The sequence below is a fragment of the Mixophyes fleayi genome, chromosome 4 (genome assembly GCF_038048845.1).
Source record: "Mixophyes fleayi isolate aMixFle1 chromosome 4, aMixFle1.hap1, whole genome shotgun sequence".
Taxonomy (NCBI): Eukaryota; Metazoa; Chordata; class Amphibia; order Anura; family Limnodynastidae; genus Mixophyes; species Mixophyes fleayi.
The window spans coordinates 298,316,062-298,332,259 of NC_134405.1; the positions used below are offsets into that span (position 1 = coordinate 298,316,062).

Below are 16,198 nucleotides of genomic sequence, written 5' to 3' on the forward strand. Positions count from 1 at the left end.
CCATCACTAATGCGGCACTGCAAGGATTCCAACTGTTGCCATGTTTTTTCACCATAGCTTTAGAATCCTTACATGTCTAGATAAACCTGATATAAAAGGAGAAAGGACAACTGCTACCACTGTAGTAGGTGCGGCAGATACAGCTCTTGGAACAGAGTGGAGGCCTGGCAATGCTGGTTCACCCTCCATAAGCTCCTCTTCTGCTCTTCTGCTCTTCCTCTTCAAGCAGCAGCTCCGCCCATGCTTAGAAACTTAAGCGGGTCGCTTCTGGGCATGCAAGCAGCTGAGCAATCGGATCATTCCGAACAGAGTTCCACTGTGCATGTATCAGGCCTTATGCATGTTCAAAAGAGCAGAACAGGGGCATTGGGAGATTGGAGTGGCAATGATGTGCCCTACTCAAATTTTGCCACTGGGCCCCAGCGATGCAATGTCGACTTCTGCATACACACATGATCTATTTCTTACTTTATGTCAAAACTGCCTGACAATAATTAATTTACAAAATAACCTAGAATAGTTCAAAGTTACCGAAGTTCTTCAGATGAAACACACACACACACACACACACACGCACACACACACCCACACACACACACGCACACACAAAAAAATGCATCTGATTGTATTGAACAAGTAAATGACCGTATTATACTGTACAGATAAAGAAAGGATTTTCAAGTCCATTTCCTGTTTTAAATTAATCCCATGGTAAAATGCTTATATGCTCTAATTCTCAATACAAAATATTCTAAAAGCACTTAAGAGGAATACCCCCATGTTAATGTGCAGCGTAATTGTTTATCAAAGTACAGTATCAAATCTTATGTTATGAGCCGGTGGACACTTTGCTTGTCAGATGCACCCTCTTGTTTTCCTAAAGCGGAAAGGATTATGCTATATACTTCATGGTAATAGCTTCATAAATTGCTAAAAGGTTTCCATTTTGTTAGCATTGACCTTCATTGAGAAAAGCCTCCATTCTGAAGTATAAGTCATTTCCTCTAAACATGCATTTCAACTAAACTCTCTTGTAACTATTTCTATTTTTACTGTAGGCATATTTTGCCTGTAAAACAACACCCTACTTAAAGTGCAAATATAAATATGTAAGGTAAGACATATTTCTGATATCTAATCTCTAAAAAAACATATTTATCTCTATTTATCTCAATATATACAGTATATATATATATATATATATATATATATATATATATATATATATATAATTTTATAAACTATTATTATTTACAGACTTCATATGATAGGACAGAACCTTAGATTTTTAATGATATCTCTTGGAGCAATTTCTTGTTTATAACGTTTGTGCATGTATACCACATACCAATAATGACATCTAGGTCTAAGTTTGCATAAAACACAGCTAAGTATGAAAAGCCATGAACATCACAGACCACCATTAGGGACAACATCACAAGATAGTCCGGTGAGTGGAGATTATTACACAGAAAGCTCTTAAAAAATATGCTCAAATGCTTATTCCTTAAATAGGCACTTAAAGTAGTCTGCGCTTTTATTGGTTATAACAACATGGTATTGAAATCAATAACTGAACAAATTACTCTTTATGATGTTCTATGGGGGAGAATCAATTGCTGGAGATGTGACACTCGGACATCACTACGATGTCCGGCTGCACACAATGCCAGCCATTATGGCAGGAATCCCTGCTCATTTTTCTGCGTACCTCTATGGGGTTCAAGAAAAAATGAGCGGAGATTCTTGCCATAATTTTGGAGCGATGTGTCTCAGGGGACATTCTGGAGACATCGCCAGCAATTGAATCTCCTATTATGAGTCTACTCTAAGTTGCATTACTGGGGAAATAGGAAAAATCTGGACTTAGCTTTAATATCAGACATTTTTACTTCATATGGGTATTTATGATGCATTCCTGTCTTTATATGTTGGTTATGGGGCTGTTTATGTTGGAAATTAGGTTACTGTATATATGATGGGCATGGGACTGTACTGTATATATGACATAGCTATACACATGGTGCTTCAGTCATTAAGGAGAGCAAAGCATAAAAAAGGAGTGCACCTGGGCAAAGCCATTTTGCATTGGAGGGTGAGGTAAATTTAAAGTGTGGGGACATATTTATAGTTGGGGTAGGGCATGTCCTAGATTAACTTTAAATTCTAGTGTAAAATAAAGCTATAAAGTTTTTGTGTGCTAAATGAAAAAAGAGCCAGTTTTTAACTTATGTGCAAAATAATAAACTAATTTGCACCCCTTGCATTGTAACATGGTTTGTCCCAGAGACTTTTTACAAATTGTTTTGCCTTACTTTCCTTAATGACTCAAGCCTATGCTGAATATTGGGTTGTATATGTTTGCAAGCAGCATTTTACATGTATCACCCTGCACACTGCAGTGGAAAAATGAGCAGATCTACATTAGATTAGGCCATTCTTACCGCTACAATGCATCCAGATGGATTCATATAAATGTCCATTAATGATTGCCATATGCATCACCATCTCTGCAGCATTGTCAGTGATGGCCTGGGGATCCAGTCTTGTAGCTAAAGAAAATTTTATTTTATCTCTGACCCCTATTCTCAGCCTTGAAACTGAATATCGTACGTCACATGGCACTTCCTTATACAAAAGGAAAAATGACTGATACCACATTACGTGGCTCTCGGCAGAATTTTGGAAAAATAAAAATATTTTCTTAGTTTTTCCTATGTTTCACAGAATATTATTCTTAAAATAAAATTATATAATACATGCAAAGGTCAGGAAAATACAACATATTTCCTGGTGTTAGGGGTTCTAAATGCACTAGACTAAACAGAGGTATGTACTTATATACATATTTATTTTCCTTTGCTTTTATGTAATACCGTGACCTTGTCATAGAGCAACTTGTCATAATCAGTTGTAAAGTTGATTGCACTGTAAATTTAGTAGTTTAATAAACATGACAAAGGTAATTATATCGTTGGTGGTTATACCATTGGCAATGTACACTTATAATGGGTGGCTATTTTCCTTACATTAACATTATAAGTATACAGTATAAAAAGGGAACTGTTATTCTTGCAATGTAAGCCTGAAAATGTAAGCATTCAATACTCACTTATTTAATATTACATGTGTCAGCTATACACAATGGTTTTATGATTGGAGAACAGCAGGAGATCAACCATAGTGCAATTAATGCTGGCTGCTGATTGAAATTTGAGCACAGTGCTACATATATATAGTTTATATCATACATACATCCAGCAGTAGAGTTATAACTGAACCTATTATTTGCAGGTGAAAACAATGTTATCACTTGCAAATAAAAAAAAAAAACTGATGTGCATGAAAATTGTCCTGTGGATAAATATAGCTATATTATTGCTATATATTATTTTCTAGGGGGAGGGGGGTTCAGGTGAATCAATTCAGCTAATGTTGAGATAATGGAGTTTGATATATAGAGGGTGAAGTTTTTCTGATTAGAAATGTGTAACTCTAAACATTAACAAAAAAGTTATCTGTGAAAGTTGTCAAGCTTTTGTACATTACTGTGTGCTTTTGTTTTGTTTTGATTACAGCAAATGTAATACTTTTATCAATTGTGGTAGTGTAACATTCTCAGGTTCAGGGATCCTAGAAAGTTATTGGATCCCTGAGCTTGAGGAGAGATCATGGTGTTCCCCTTTTACCCTAAAAATCCCAACACCAAGGCTAGGAAGGATTTATCAGTCCTTAGAGAGAGGACCACTTTGTTTTTGTGAAACCCTCTACTAGAGAAATCAGCCCTGAACTGAACACTCCATTGGGACAGCCACTGTGATTAGGAAGACCCTATGTTGTTGGTCACCACAAATTAAATGTGGTTAGCTAGGATGGCTAGCCTTGGGTTTGCCATGTGAAGGGTCTGGATTTTGTAGACCCGATGTCTATCACACAGGGATTTTAGAAGTGATGTGGTTGTTGTGGTTATTCTATGTCATGTCATCAGTGATAATATTAATGATATAATATGTTCTGATTTTCTAAAGTATGTAATCAGAAAATCATTGTGATTGGGGCCTTTACGATTGTATGCAACATAATCATTATCATAGGTTAGTACTCAAAATTGATAAAATAATTTGCGAATGTCTAAACATAATTATTTTCTACACCTTTTAAACGAAGCATTCCTGCAACTTTGCATTGCCTGTTATACTTTTATTATGTTTATTTCCATAGCAAGCGATGCAACAGTTTATATGTAATCAAGTGCTAAAACTTCCATTATTTCCCTCACTACTGACATTCCACAAACCACGATACATCACCTTTTTGATTTAAATGTTTTTCCACTTTATTATTATGTCCAAATTCCTCCTTGGAGGGGGTCCCTGCGATGTACTGGGTGTGAGTGAGAGCTGGATGCGTCAATCAGCAACCAGCTTTCATTTAAATGCACTACGTCTGATCTCTCCTGCTGTTCTACAATCAGGAAACCAATGTGTGTGGATAAAACATATAATGAATATGTGAATGTTGAATGCTAATATTATCTGTTTGATATTGCAAGATGAAAAGTACCTTTTTTATACTGTTTTATAATGTAAAAGTAAAGAAAACAGTCACCATTCATGATAAATGTATTATAGTATGAAAGAAAGGGAGGTTTGTTTTAGCCACATTATCAAGGATATAATTACTATTTACCTGTGTTATATTTATTTATTAAATTACTAAATCTACAGTAGGATCAACTTTACTAATGATTATAAGAAGTTACTTTGTATGATTGTATTATCATGTTGATGTATTCTATAAATATATAGATAAATCAATCAATAAATAAATAAAAAATCCAGGTTAAGTAGCCCTTTAACTAATAAGAATTTTTTATAATTTGGAGCAGCACAAATTAAATATACCAAATTACATTTAGCACATGTAGTATTGCCTAAATTTATACATTATCACAATGCATTCTCTATTTACTTTTCTTTTGGCTTTAAAAATGTTCTGGATAATGGTTTTCTAAATTAAAGAATCCAAATCTATGTATTAAAAATCCATGTTAGATCTAAACATTGTGGGCAACAGTGTGGCATGGTGGTTAGTATTGCTGCCTTGCAGCACTGGGGTCATGGCTTCAATTCTATCCAAGGCCCTAGCTGTGTGGAATTTCTATGTTCTTCCTAAGTTTGTGTGTTTGGGTTTCTTACAGATGCTCTGCTTTCATCCCACAGTCAAAACAAAAGTACTTGTAAGTTGATAGGCTTCTGACAAAAAGTACCCTAGTTTGTGTGTGTGTGGTAGGGAATTTAGAATGTAATCTCCAATGGGGCAAGAACTGATGTGAAAGATTACATATTCTCTGTACAGTGCTGTATATTATGATTGTTGCTATATAAATAAATATATGCAGTAGCCATAGAAACAGGGGGTGAGGATCTTATCCTCTGCAGTCCTAAAATATCTATTTTTGTTTTCAAGCATCCTGTTATAAATGAAAAAGTATCAAATACAAAATTTGAACCTTGGCAAGAGTAATTCACTTTCCAAAATGTTGTTTTACAAATCAATCTTTTACCCTCCTTCATTGTATTGGGTTGACCTTCTGTTGAGATTGGCTTCTACAGCTTGTTAATCAGAGTGCAAAATTGCACACACGCAGAGGCTAGGCTGAATTTGATAGCAGCCAATTAACCTACTAGTATATTTTTGAAGTGTGGGAGGAAAACAGAGCACCCGGAGGAAACCCATGCAAACAAAGGGAAAACATATAAACTCCACACAGATAAGGCCATGGTTGAGAATCAAACTCATGAACCCAGTGCTGTGAGGCAGAAGGGCTAAGCACTAAGCCACCGTGCTGCCCATTGGGATCCTAAGCAGGGCCCTAATAATACAGGTAAGGGTTTTGGTGTGAAATTACATTTTAAAATGATCCTTAAATTAATACAGAGGCTTAATCTAGCATTATATAATTTGTAAGATCATTAATTTATGCTCCCAAAGCAAACCGGAAACCATAGAAAATCAATTAGACATTTGCAATGCAATATTAGGTCTATGGACATAATTTTATCTTTCTGCTATTTTTCTGACCCATGCTATAGACAGTGATCATGATTTCCTAGAATTCTCATGATGATGATGTTAAACATATTCAGTCACCTTTTTTTGTTTAAACTCATATTCACCAATTGCTAAATATATGAATTATAGATATTGTTATTCATTTTCTGCTCCCTTGTGATTGACAACAAGGTTTAAAATTAAAAACTTTACTAAATTAAACTTTCTTACATCCAGCTGTCACATTGTTTAAACAATGTAAAAACAATCTAAAAAACGCTTGACTGCCTGTTGAATTCTATTCTATTAACATAGGGAAGGACCAGGAATGTACAAAAACATACTGATAGGTTAATTGTGCGTGTGTGTGGTTGGCAGGAAATTTACAATGTAAACTCAAATGGAAAAAGGAATGATGGTGAAGTGATGACGTGAATGATCACATATTCTCTGTACACCGCTGTGTAATATGATTGGCGTTATATAAATAAATGATAATAATTAAGCAATGTAAGATCTCAGACTACTATATTTATTACATGAACTGATTGATATATGTCAACTGCAGAAAAAAACATTAATTTGCACTTATTATTAAAGTAATTAATTAAGGGAATTAATTTTCTGAACAAACAATCCGAGCAGCATATTTGTATGGAATTCCTTTTTAACTGAAATATTTGTTTACATAAACTGATCTGCGGACGTATTGATACTACGTGAAATGGTAATATCTATACGGAATTCAAGGAAATTGCACATCTTGATTAACAAATAATGTAGATATCAACTATAAAGATATGTCTGCTGAGAGACTAGAACCAAAGTATATTTTATGATTAATCAAATTGCAGGTTTATTTTCTTATATTAATTTTTTATTTCTGCTAAAATCAACAGAAATAGTTTGGTAAAAATAACTTTGCTTAAATCTGGAAATCATTTTTTTCAGTAATATCACTATTTAAAAACACATTAAAAACAATGCTATTTTTTTAGATTTCATATAGATAGATAGATGGATGGGTAGGTAGATAGATAGACAGTCAGATAGATTATTATTACCATTTAATTATATAACGTCACTAATTCCACAGCGCTGTACAGAGAACTCACATCAGTCCCTGCCTCATTGGGGCTTACAGTCTAAATTTTCTAACACACACACAGACAGACACACAGACTAGGGTCAATTTATTAGCAGCCAATTAACCTACCAGTATGTTTTTGGAGTGTGGGAGGAAACCGAAGCACCCGGAGGAAACCCACGCACACACGGGGAGACCATACAAACTCTTCACAGATAAGGCCATGGTCGGGAATTGAACTCATGACCCCAGTGCTGTAAGGCAGAAGTGCTAACCACTTAGCCACCGTGCTGCCCTAGATAGATAGATAAATAGATATATAGATCATGCCTGCTCATGGGTTTTAACTTGAAAATCATTATGAGGTTACTCTAACCAGTGTACTCCTATGCCTGGTTCTAACCTACCCTCCAACAGTAATAATATATTTTTGATTAAGTATCTGCCCGGGCCATTAATTGATACAACCATTTCCCCTCTTAACTAAAATTAATTTCCGTTAGGAATGATACAATCCCTCGCGGAATATATGTCCCCTGCATAATGGCTTCATATCGTCATGTTTCTTCTGCTAAGAAAAAAATATAATGATAATGTTCTTTGCTTGCGTTTCTATACAGGATGAAATTGGCCTATCTTGTGGTAGAAGTTTGAGAAGGATGAAGCTGCTGGTTCACTTTTCATCATTTAAACCAAGGTGTCAGACCATTTAAGATCATATAAATTCAGAAATAAACTGCATTTACGATAATTAGTAGAAACCATAATTCAATGCATGTCCAATTTGGCCACACACTCCAGAAAAAAACAAGCGTTTGTTGCTTTGCTGGATCTTATGGGGTGCAATTAATGTGATTGCATAGTGACCACAGACAATCAAATTCTGGTCATTGTTTAATATCTAGGGGCCTGATTCACTAAAGATCTTAACTTAAGAAACTTCTTATTTCAGTCTCCTGGACAAAACTATGTTACAATGCAAGGGGTGCAAATTAGCATTCTGTATTGCACATAAGTTAAATACTGACTGTTTTTTCATGTAGCACACAAATACTTGATAGCTTATTTGTACACTGAAATTTAAAGTTGATATTTGTGTGCTACATGAAAAAACAGTCAGTATTTAACTTATGTGCAAAACAGAATACTAATTTGCACCCCTTGTATTGTAACATGATTTTGTCCAGGAGACTGAAATAAGAAGTTTCTTAAGTTAAGATCCTTAATGAATCAGGCCGTAGGTGTCAGAAAGTACAAGCAAGCAGTCCATAAATATTAAAGAATTTACTGTACTTTATCATGAACCAAGATAAATTTAACAGAAAAGTTGAATTGATAGCAAGCTGCAATTAACATAATGTTTTCACCTAAAGGTGCTAGCATGGGCAGATCTGGCAATGCAAACACTTAGCAGCTATGTACAATTTAGCCAAATTCTTTTCTGGTTAAATCAGAAAGATCCAGATGTTTGTTGCATTTGAGAGATCCCATGGGGCACGATTAGCGGTATTTCCCAGTGACCACAGCTCATGGTCATCGTCCAACCGATATTTAACCAGTCTTAATCGATACACAAAGTGATTTGCAGGCAATTTGGCCTAAAACTGCCTAATTTGCTATTGAAATAGCAGCATGTATGGTTATCTTACGTTTTGTGACTTACTATTTCTCCTTTGTTAGATGCAAGTCCCTGCCTAGTTGCCCTATTTCCTCCCCAGGACAGTATGGCACACATGAAAGGAGAATGTTTGGTATGATAGTTATATGGTTATGGATACAGGGATGCTTTTATGGAGAATTCACAGTAACCATTCATTTCACCAATGTTCTCACTTTAATTTGCAAACATGCCTACCAATATCTAACTATATTTTATACATCTGTTATGGCAGGTAAGTGGTTGCCAAACATGTGAATTATCTGCCAGCTCAGATTTGGACCATTTCTTTATTTTTAAGAACTTCTTTTTTTGACAACTGTGTCATCACAGCTCTTATAGGTCTGATGAGATCATGCAGTTCTCAGCAGCAGAGGCGATGACAGATTTTGACACAATGGCCATCAGGTATTAAGAGCTTTGCTTGCCATAAAATTATATAGATAAAATATATTTTCTATAGCATTTCAACAGTAAAAAATAAAGATACGTACTTATTAGAAATGATGCTGTCTCCTAAATATGTTGTAACCATAGCAATCAATTAGATATTTGTTTTCTTTTTTTAAATCACTTTAAACAGAATCTGTTTGGTTGCCATGGACTAAAGCACTTAGCATAGCTTTGTTAAATAGCACCATTTTTTCCACAGAAGGGTTTTCTTCTATAGTCTCAACAATATACTTTATGTAAATAAAATAAACTTTCAATTTGCCCTTAATATGAACCCACTACAATGCTAGGAACTGGCACTGACTAGATGTGAGGCACATTGTCTATTGGGAACCTCAAAATTTACCAGGGACTTCTCGCAAGAGAGTGATAGGCTTTGTGGTGAGGAACATTAAAAACTAGCCTCACTAGGCAGTCAAAATAAATCAGGATAAGTAGCAGAAGGTCAGACAGAGAAATGCTTAATCACAATATCAAGCTAATGCTCAATTTAATAGTTTGAGGGGCTTTAAATAAAGAGTGCCCAGCATCCCAGGCACATGTCTGCTTGCTAGTCATTGGGAGAACCTATACGAACACATCTGTATGAAACACACCTGCCCAATCATGACTATAATAAAAATTATCCAGCTTGTTCAAGAAAGGGTACAAGAGCACAACTTCATTATAGTAACTGGTTAAGAAATGAGTAAAAAGAAACCCTGGCACTGGCAGATGGATCTGGAAGATCTAAAACTAACTGGCTAAATCAAGGCAAGAATGCACCTGCAGACCTTTATAAGGATGCAAAAGACACACACACCATTTATATTGCCTCTGAGGAAATTGTGCATTACGATGAAACGCGTCAGCCCAGGTGTTATTGAATTATAACAGCTACGATTGTTTTTATTTTTAAGCTGTCTACTAATGATTGTACCTCTGTTGTGAAGAAAATATTACGAATTGGCTAACAGATTTGAAGAGCGCAGTATCCACGATTCATAGCACTGTGAGTGAATGTTCTTCAATGCGCCATTGTTAGGCTTATCCGCGTGTTTTTAAAGGTGGACTTACATTTGTATTGGAGTGATCACTCATTATAAGCCGCGAATAATCATATGTAATGTCGGTCGGGATCCGGACACTTCATTGACTGGTTATACATGTGGAAATAAATGTGTTAATTCGAGCTCCTCTCCTGAAAGATTCAACATTTAGACCAGCCCTTGTTTGTTATAAGACTGTTGCTTCAAACTCTGCATTTGTTTTCATTTGCTAACACGTCTGCCCTTTGCATTATATGGAGGTTATATTGGGTGAGCAGGTGTCGAAGTATCATTGCATGTTACTGAGGGCTAAGGAGCTGGATTAGGGTGCGGAACAAGATCACACTTATATCGGGACTTTGATCTATGGAATGTTATACTTCAAAAACAAATTTTTTCAAGATGGTCCATGTTTAAACAGTGACATTTTATTTATTGAACTGCAGTTCTTTTGAGGAGATTTTTGCTTTTTGAACTAAAGTGATATTAGCTTCAACATCATTGGAGTGTTTTCACTCTTAATTTATTGATTTGCATATATATGTATATATATTTATATATATTCATGAACTCATATATTTTTGGATCACAGGCATCTCTGTATCCAGTGTTTTTGGTATTTGATTATTAATGGCTAAGAAATACCTATTATGTCAGTCATCATCTTAAAGGTTTATAACTTTTTTTCACCAAGGTGTATTAGTATTTTCAGAAGACACAAATCAGTACAAGCAACATTTTTTTCTTAAAAAGACAAAAACAAAATAAAGCCAGGCATATATAAAACTCATCAAGTTGGGTTTTTGTTTATGGTACAGAAAGAAAAATGTATCTGTGTATATTTTAAAGACAATTTATGCTACAGGTGTTAAAAAACACAAATAATAATGATAAATAAACTAAAATTGAACAAATCTCTAGTACAATTACTAACATCTTACTAAAAGGTTTCTTACAGCACAACACATAAAATCAGCACACAATAATACTCGGTAGCCTGTGGGCAGATTGACTACTCACCAAATTCTAAAGTTATTATAGAATGCACATCTTCCCCTCGTTGCACCACATACCTTCTTTTAGGGAAGGTCCACATATCTATGGAGCAAGGAGGTAGACATTCACCTGTAGAATATTGCTCAGATTCATATTGCATTTTCTTACACTTTGTACCGTTCTCTATTATTATTATTATTATTATTAATTTTTATTTATAGGGCGCCACTAGGTGTCTGTAGCGTACAATACAAGGTGGGACAGCACGGTACAGTAAACAATAAGCACAGTAACTCAGTAAGCTCAAAGCACAGCTAGAGAGAGAGGGAGGGAAGACCAGCAAGCGCTGGAGCCCAAGAGGAAGGGCGCGGATGACGGGGAGACCCCCAGAGGGGTGAGGGGAAAGGTAGCTGGAGAGCAGAGTTAGAAGTGAAGGAAACAGGAGGAGAGATGGCCCTGCTCAAGGGAGCGTACAATCTAAGGGGAGGGGTAGACAGACAGAGAGACACAGGGATGAGAGGGAGAGAAGGGGGAACGGGGGCAGAGTCAGAAGAGGGGGGAGAGGCAGAAAAAGGTAGGAAGTTAAGTGGGAGACTGGAAGGCTTTGAGAAAGAGGTTCTCTGCTGACATGTTCGGTAGTGGTGGCCAAATCTCAAGTTATATGAGCAACAAACATAAGTATGTACGCTCTCCATTCAGTCATTCAGTTATGGAGTCTTTAATGTTGGTTAATGCCAGGTAGGAGAACCAGTTTACCAACTGAGACTTGCCAGTCTTAGTTGACACTTGTCGTTTACAATCTATATACCTGGCCTTTGAGTATTCACATCTTCATCTTCTATTTTGAGGTCTGCGCTCTTGGTATATTTACATTCTACTTAGCCTTATAGTGACAAAATGATAGCTTTACAAATAATGGGCCTGAGTCATTAAGGAAAGTAAGGTAACAAAAAGTAGTAAATGTTCTACGGGACAAACCATGTTACAATGTAAGGGGTGCAATTTTTTTTATTATTTTACACATAAGTTAAATACTGGCTGTTTTTTCATGTCGCACACAAATACTTGATAGCTTTATTTTTGCACTAAAATTTAAAGATGATCTAGGACATGTCCTACCCAAACTATAAATCTGTCCCCACATTTTATATTTACCTCCCCCTCCAATGCAACATGGTTTTGGCCAAGTGCAAAGTTACTCCTTTTCTATGCTTTGCTCTCCTTAATAATTCAGTCCCAATGACTTCAAGCATGTTGAATCTACATCATATTGGAATTTCAAAGCCTGTGTAGAATCAAAATGGCAATCACCTTATCACTAATATATTTCTACCGCCATTATAACAATGAAGAAAGACCCAACAACCTTTCTTTTAACTTATTTTTTAAACTTAAGTATTTTACGAAGTGCACGACATCTGCTGTGCAGCACAAATAAAGCTTTAATGTACTGGTGTCTTAATTTGCATGAGCGCACCTAGAAAGCTGAAGCCCACAGAAAAAAAGATTATTATCTGACCCCTACGTCACAAATTGGAAAGCCCCAGCCAGCATTATCAACTATTCATTTGTTTCCTATTCGTTTATTCCTTTAAAATTTAAAAGAAAAAGTTTCAAAAGCTAGTTGTTAAAACTTCTTGGATGAATTATAAAATTTTGCCAAAAGTCAAAACATGAATCTATAGGAATGAAATCTCCAATTATATGTGTAAATATGAGTATGATTATATCAAACATTGATTATTAAATCAGTGAAAAACATCAACCATTATATCAGTTTAACCTGAGCAAACTCATTATGCATCTAAGTAGTGTAGGCCTTATCTATTATAAAGACAGAAGTAAAACTGTATCTATCTATCTCTCTATCTCTCTATCTATCTATCTATCTATATCTATCTATACATATCTATATCTATCTATCTATCTATCTATATCTACATATACATATCTATATCTATCTATCTATCTATCTATCTATCTATCTATCTATCTATATCTATATATACATATCTATATCTATCTATCTATCTATCTATCTATCTATCTATCTATCTATCTATCTATCTATATATCTGTCTATCTACCTATTATAAAGACTGAAGTAAAAACTGTATCTATCTATCTATCTATCTATCTACCTATCTATCCATCCATCCATCCATCTATCTATCTATCTATCTATCTATTAGAGAAGAGATAGATTTTGAAAGCTATTCCATGAAATATTCTCCTTGTCCCACATTTGTCTCCGTGTTTCACTGGAGAAATTTGGCCTTAAGCATTTCTGCTCCTTCTCCAATCACACCAAACAACAGAATGAATTGGCCATCATCATTCCACCTCTATTCACTGTAGATACTGTAAAATGCAAATTTACACATAAAGGCCTGGGGCCCGTAAAATTGAACATTTCCATTCATATGATGAGATGTAGGCATCTCAAGATGCGTCAAGCTCTACAGCTGCAGCTTATGCACCAGGTTTACATCAGAAATATATCCGTCTCCCGGCTGGTCTGTCTCAGCCGCATTTGCATGAACATGCACTTATTGTACTTGGCCTAAGTTACACCACCAATACCCTCCCCATCCTGCCTGTACTGTCAGAAGTAGGTGTAAGTACCTGCCACTCTGCATATGTGCATATACATGTGGCTTGTTTCCTGCACATGCACAGTACAAACCTGCAGATTATATGCTTTGCAAATGGACATCAGGCCCACAGTCCTGAGTGGCACTGTGTGGAGTGATATAGTAAAAGTGGATCATGAAGAATGTTGTTTTGATTCTTTGCACCACTGCAAAACAGCCTGTTTTTCTGCAAAAATCTGTTTGCGCTACATTTTCCATAAATTTGCTTACTCTACTATGTCTCTATCACATATTTATATGTTTCATATCTCACTAACCTGTCTGTCTGTCAATCTGTCTATCTTTAGATCTAGCTATCACATTACTGTAGAAGTAAACACATACATACACTAAATTAACTAATTTCTCTGCAAATAACATATACAGAGTTGCTTAAATTCACACTGTCTTTACTCAAGCTGACTGCTCAATGGGTTAGTTTGTAGGTTGTGGGGAGAAGTATGCTCTATTTTGACACTCCATTGTTTCATGATATTCAAAGTTTGATAAATATGGTGCTTGGAGCTCAATAAGTGCTGAAACCTCCACCTCTTTAAATCACACTTTGAAAGCCTTAAGGATGCAAACCAATAGTATTAATGGAAAAGTGATTTGTTTAAGTAAATAGCATATGATTTGACTATGCATATCTTGCTATTTGCTATTCAGTACATGTATATTAATAACTATTTATGATCTGTAGAGCATAAGAACAGACAAGCATTGCATAGTACTTCTGCATGGACACTCACCACTGGAAATCCACTGGAAATGGTGCTCCCATTTCCGTAATAGAACATTTCAACATGGCAGAGCTTAGTGGCATGTCATAGAGCACAATATGACCAACTGTCCACTTCTTTTTTATGGCTATTTTAAACCTTAATTAAAGGAATGCGAATGGCAGTATTAACTATTAATTAACACATCGACGGGGAAAAACAGCGTCGATTGAGATCAGCACATTAGTAAACTGGCGGTACACAGCACTGCCTGCCTACCCAAGTATTATACACTCTCCATAGTGTTCGCTGCTTCAGCAGGATTCATAATCACTGCAGTTAGCCAGAGGGAAAAGGTGGGGGAAACATGGCAGTGCTTTGCTTTAAATATCCGATAGCCTGTGTGTTTAAACAACTACAATGAAGAGATACAATATATTTAATTGGCTACAAGACAAACACTTCGTTCCTTATCTTGCAATGTAAGCAAGTCCGCTGTCCATTGTGCTGAAACGTTCCTATGCTTTCCATGATACACTACAGTGTGTTGTACACGGATGCTAATTCCCCTTCTCTCCCTGGCAATTCAAAATGCAGACTTAAAATGAAATTTAGCAGCACAGCCATGATGTTGCAGGCGGAGGTATATGACTGCATCAAGATTTTTCCATTTGCAGATGTGTGTGTGTTTTTTTATTAATTCAATTTAAGCTGTGGTAAACGTTCATTAAAGGTGCCTACAGTACATTGACACATGCAGCAGATTAATCGACACAAGGCAGGCATACAGCATTCTATTAAGTGTGTCATTTAGTCTGGATGAGTGCACTGCATCAAATAATATCATACAATGTATATATATATATATATATATATATATATATATATATATATATATATATCTATCTATCAGTCACACACTACACTATACATATCATATAGACAGACAATAATTAAAGATAGCACATCGTTCTTACCATTGGAAGAGAGAATAAAGCAGGACTATCCACACGATCATTTTGTGATGAAAAAATGTAAAATTATATAACGTATTGTTTCCAAAATTTGGCTTCTTTGGTGAACACATCGCTGTCATTCCCCCCTCAATCTCCTCTCTTTGTTGCAAATGGAATAGTCCCGTTGAGCCCCCCACCCCCTACCAGGTACATTGACTGTAATGATACATTCCGCCAGGCTGGGAGAATTAATATTTAAGAAATAGGATCCGCTTTTCACGTCTTGTGGACCCCCCACCCCCCAGTGTTCGACAGCTCATGCACCAGCACCACTTCTGTAAGCAAGAATCTGGGGGGGGGGGGGGGAGAAGCTAAAGGGGAAAGAAGAATAGCGCACACACATGCACACAGCAAATCTGTCAAGCAGAAAGCACCTCAGACTGAATGCAGATTAACTAGGAGGTCAGAGTGGAATTTATGCACGCCGCTGCAGTACTAAAGATTAACACATGCGTGATTCCTTCCCGAGTGATTTTTCACCTTTGATTTTGCACGTAGCGATATTACTATGAACCCAATCCCGTCTACTGCAAACAGCCATGGTTATGTGTG

The 16,198-nt window shown here is 36.0% G+C and overlaps 1 protein-coding gene across 2 annotated transcripts in view; it reads right to left on the reverse strand.

Annotated features, from left to right (window-relative positions):
- Positions 1-15,774, reverse strand: part of GABRG2 (gamma-aminobutyric acid type A receptor subunit gamma2) — a 96,674-nt gene extending 80,900 nt beyond the window's left edge. For both annotated transcript variants that reach the window (XM_075209871.1, XM_075209870.1), the window contains exon 1: positions 15,608-15,774. In XM_075209871.1, the coding sequence (XP_075065972.1) occupies positions 15,608-15,726 (119 nt within the window). In that variant the 5' untranslated portion in view covers positions 15,727-15,774. The remainder of the gene's footprint in view (positions 1-15,607) is intronic.
- Between the last annotated feature and the right edge of the window lie 424 nt (positions 15,775-16,198).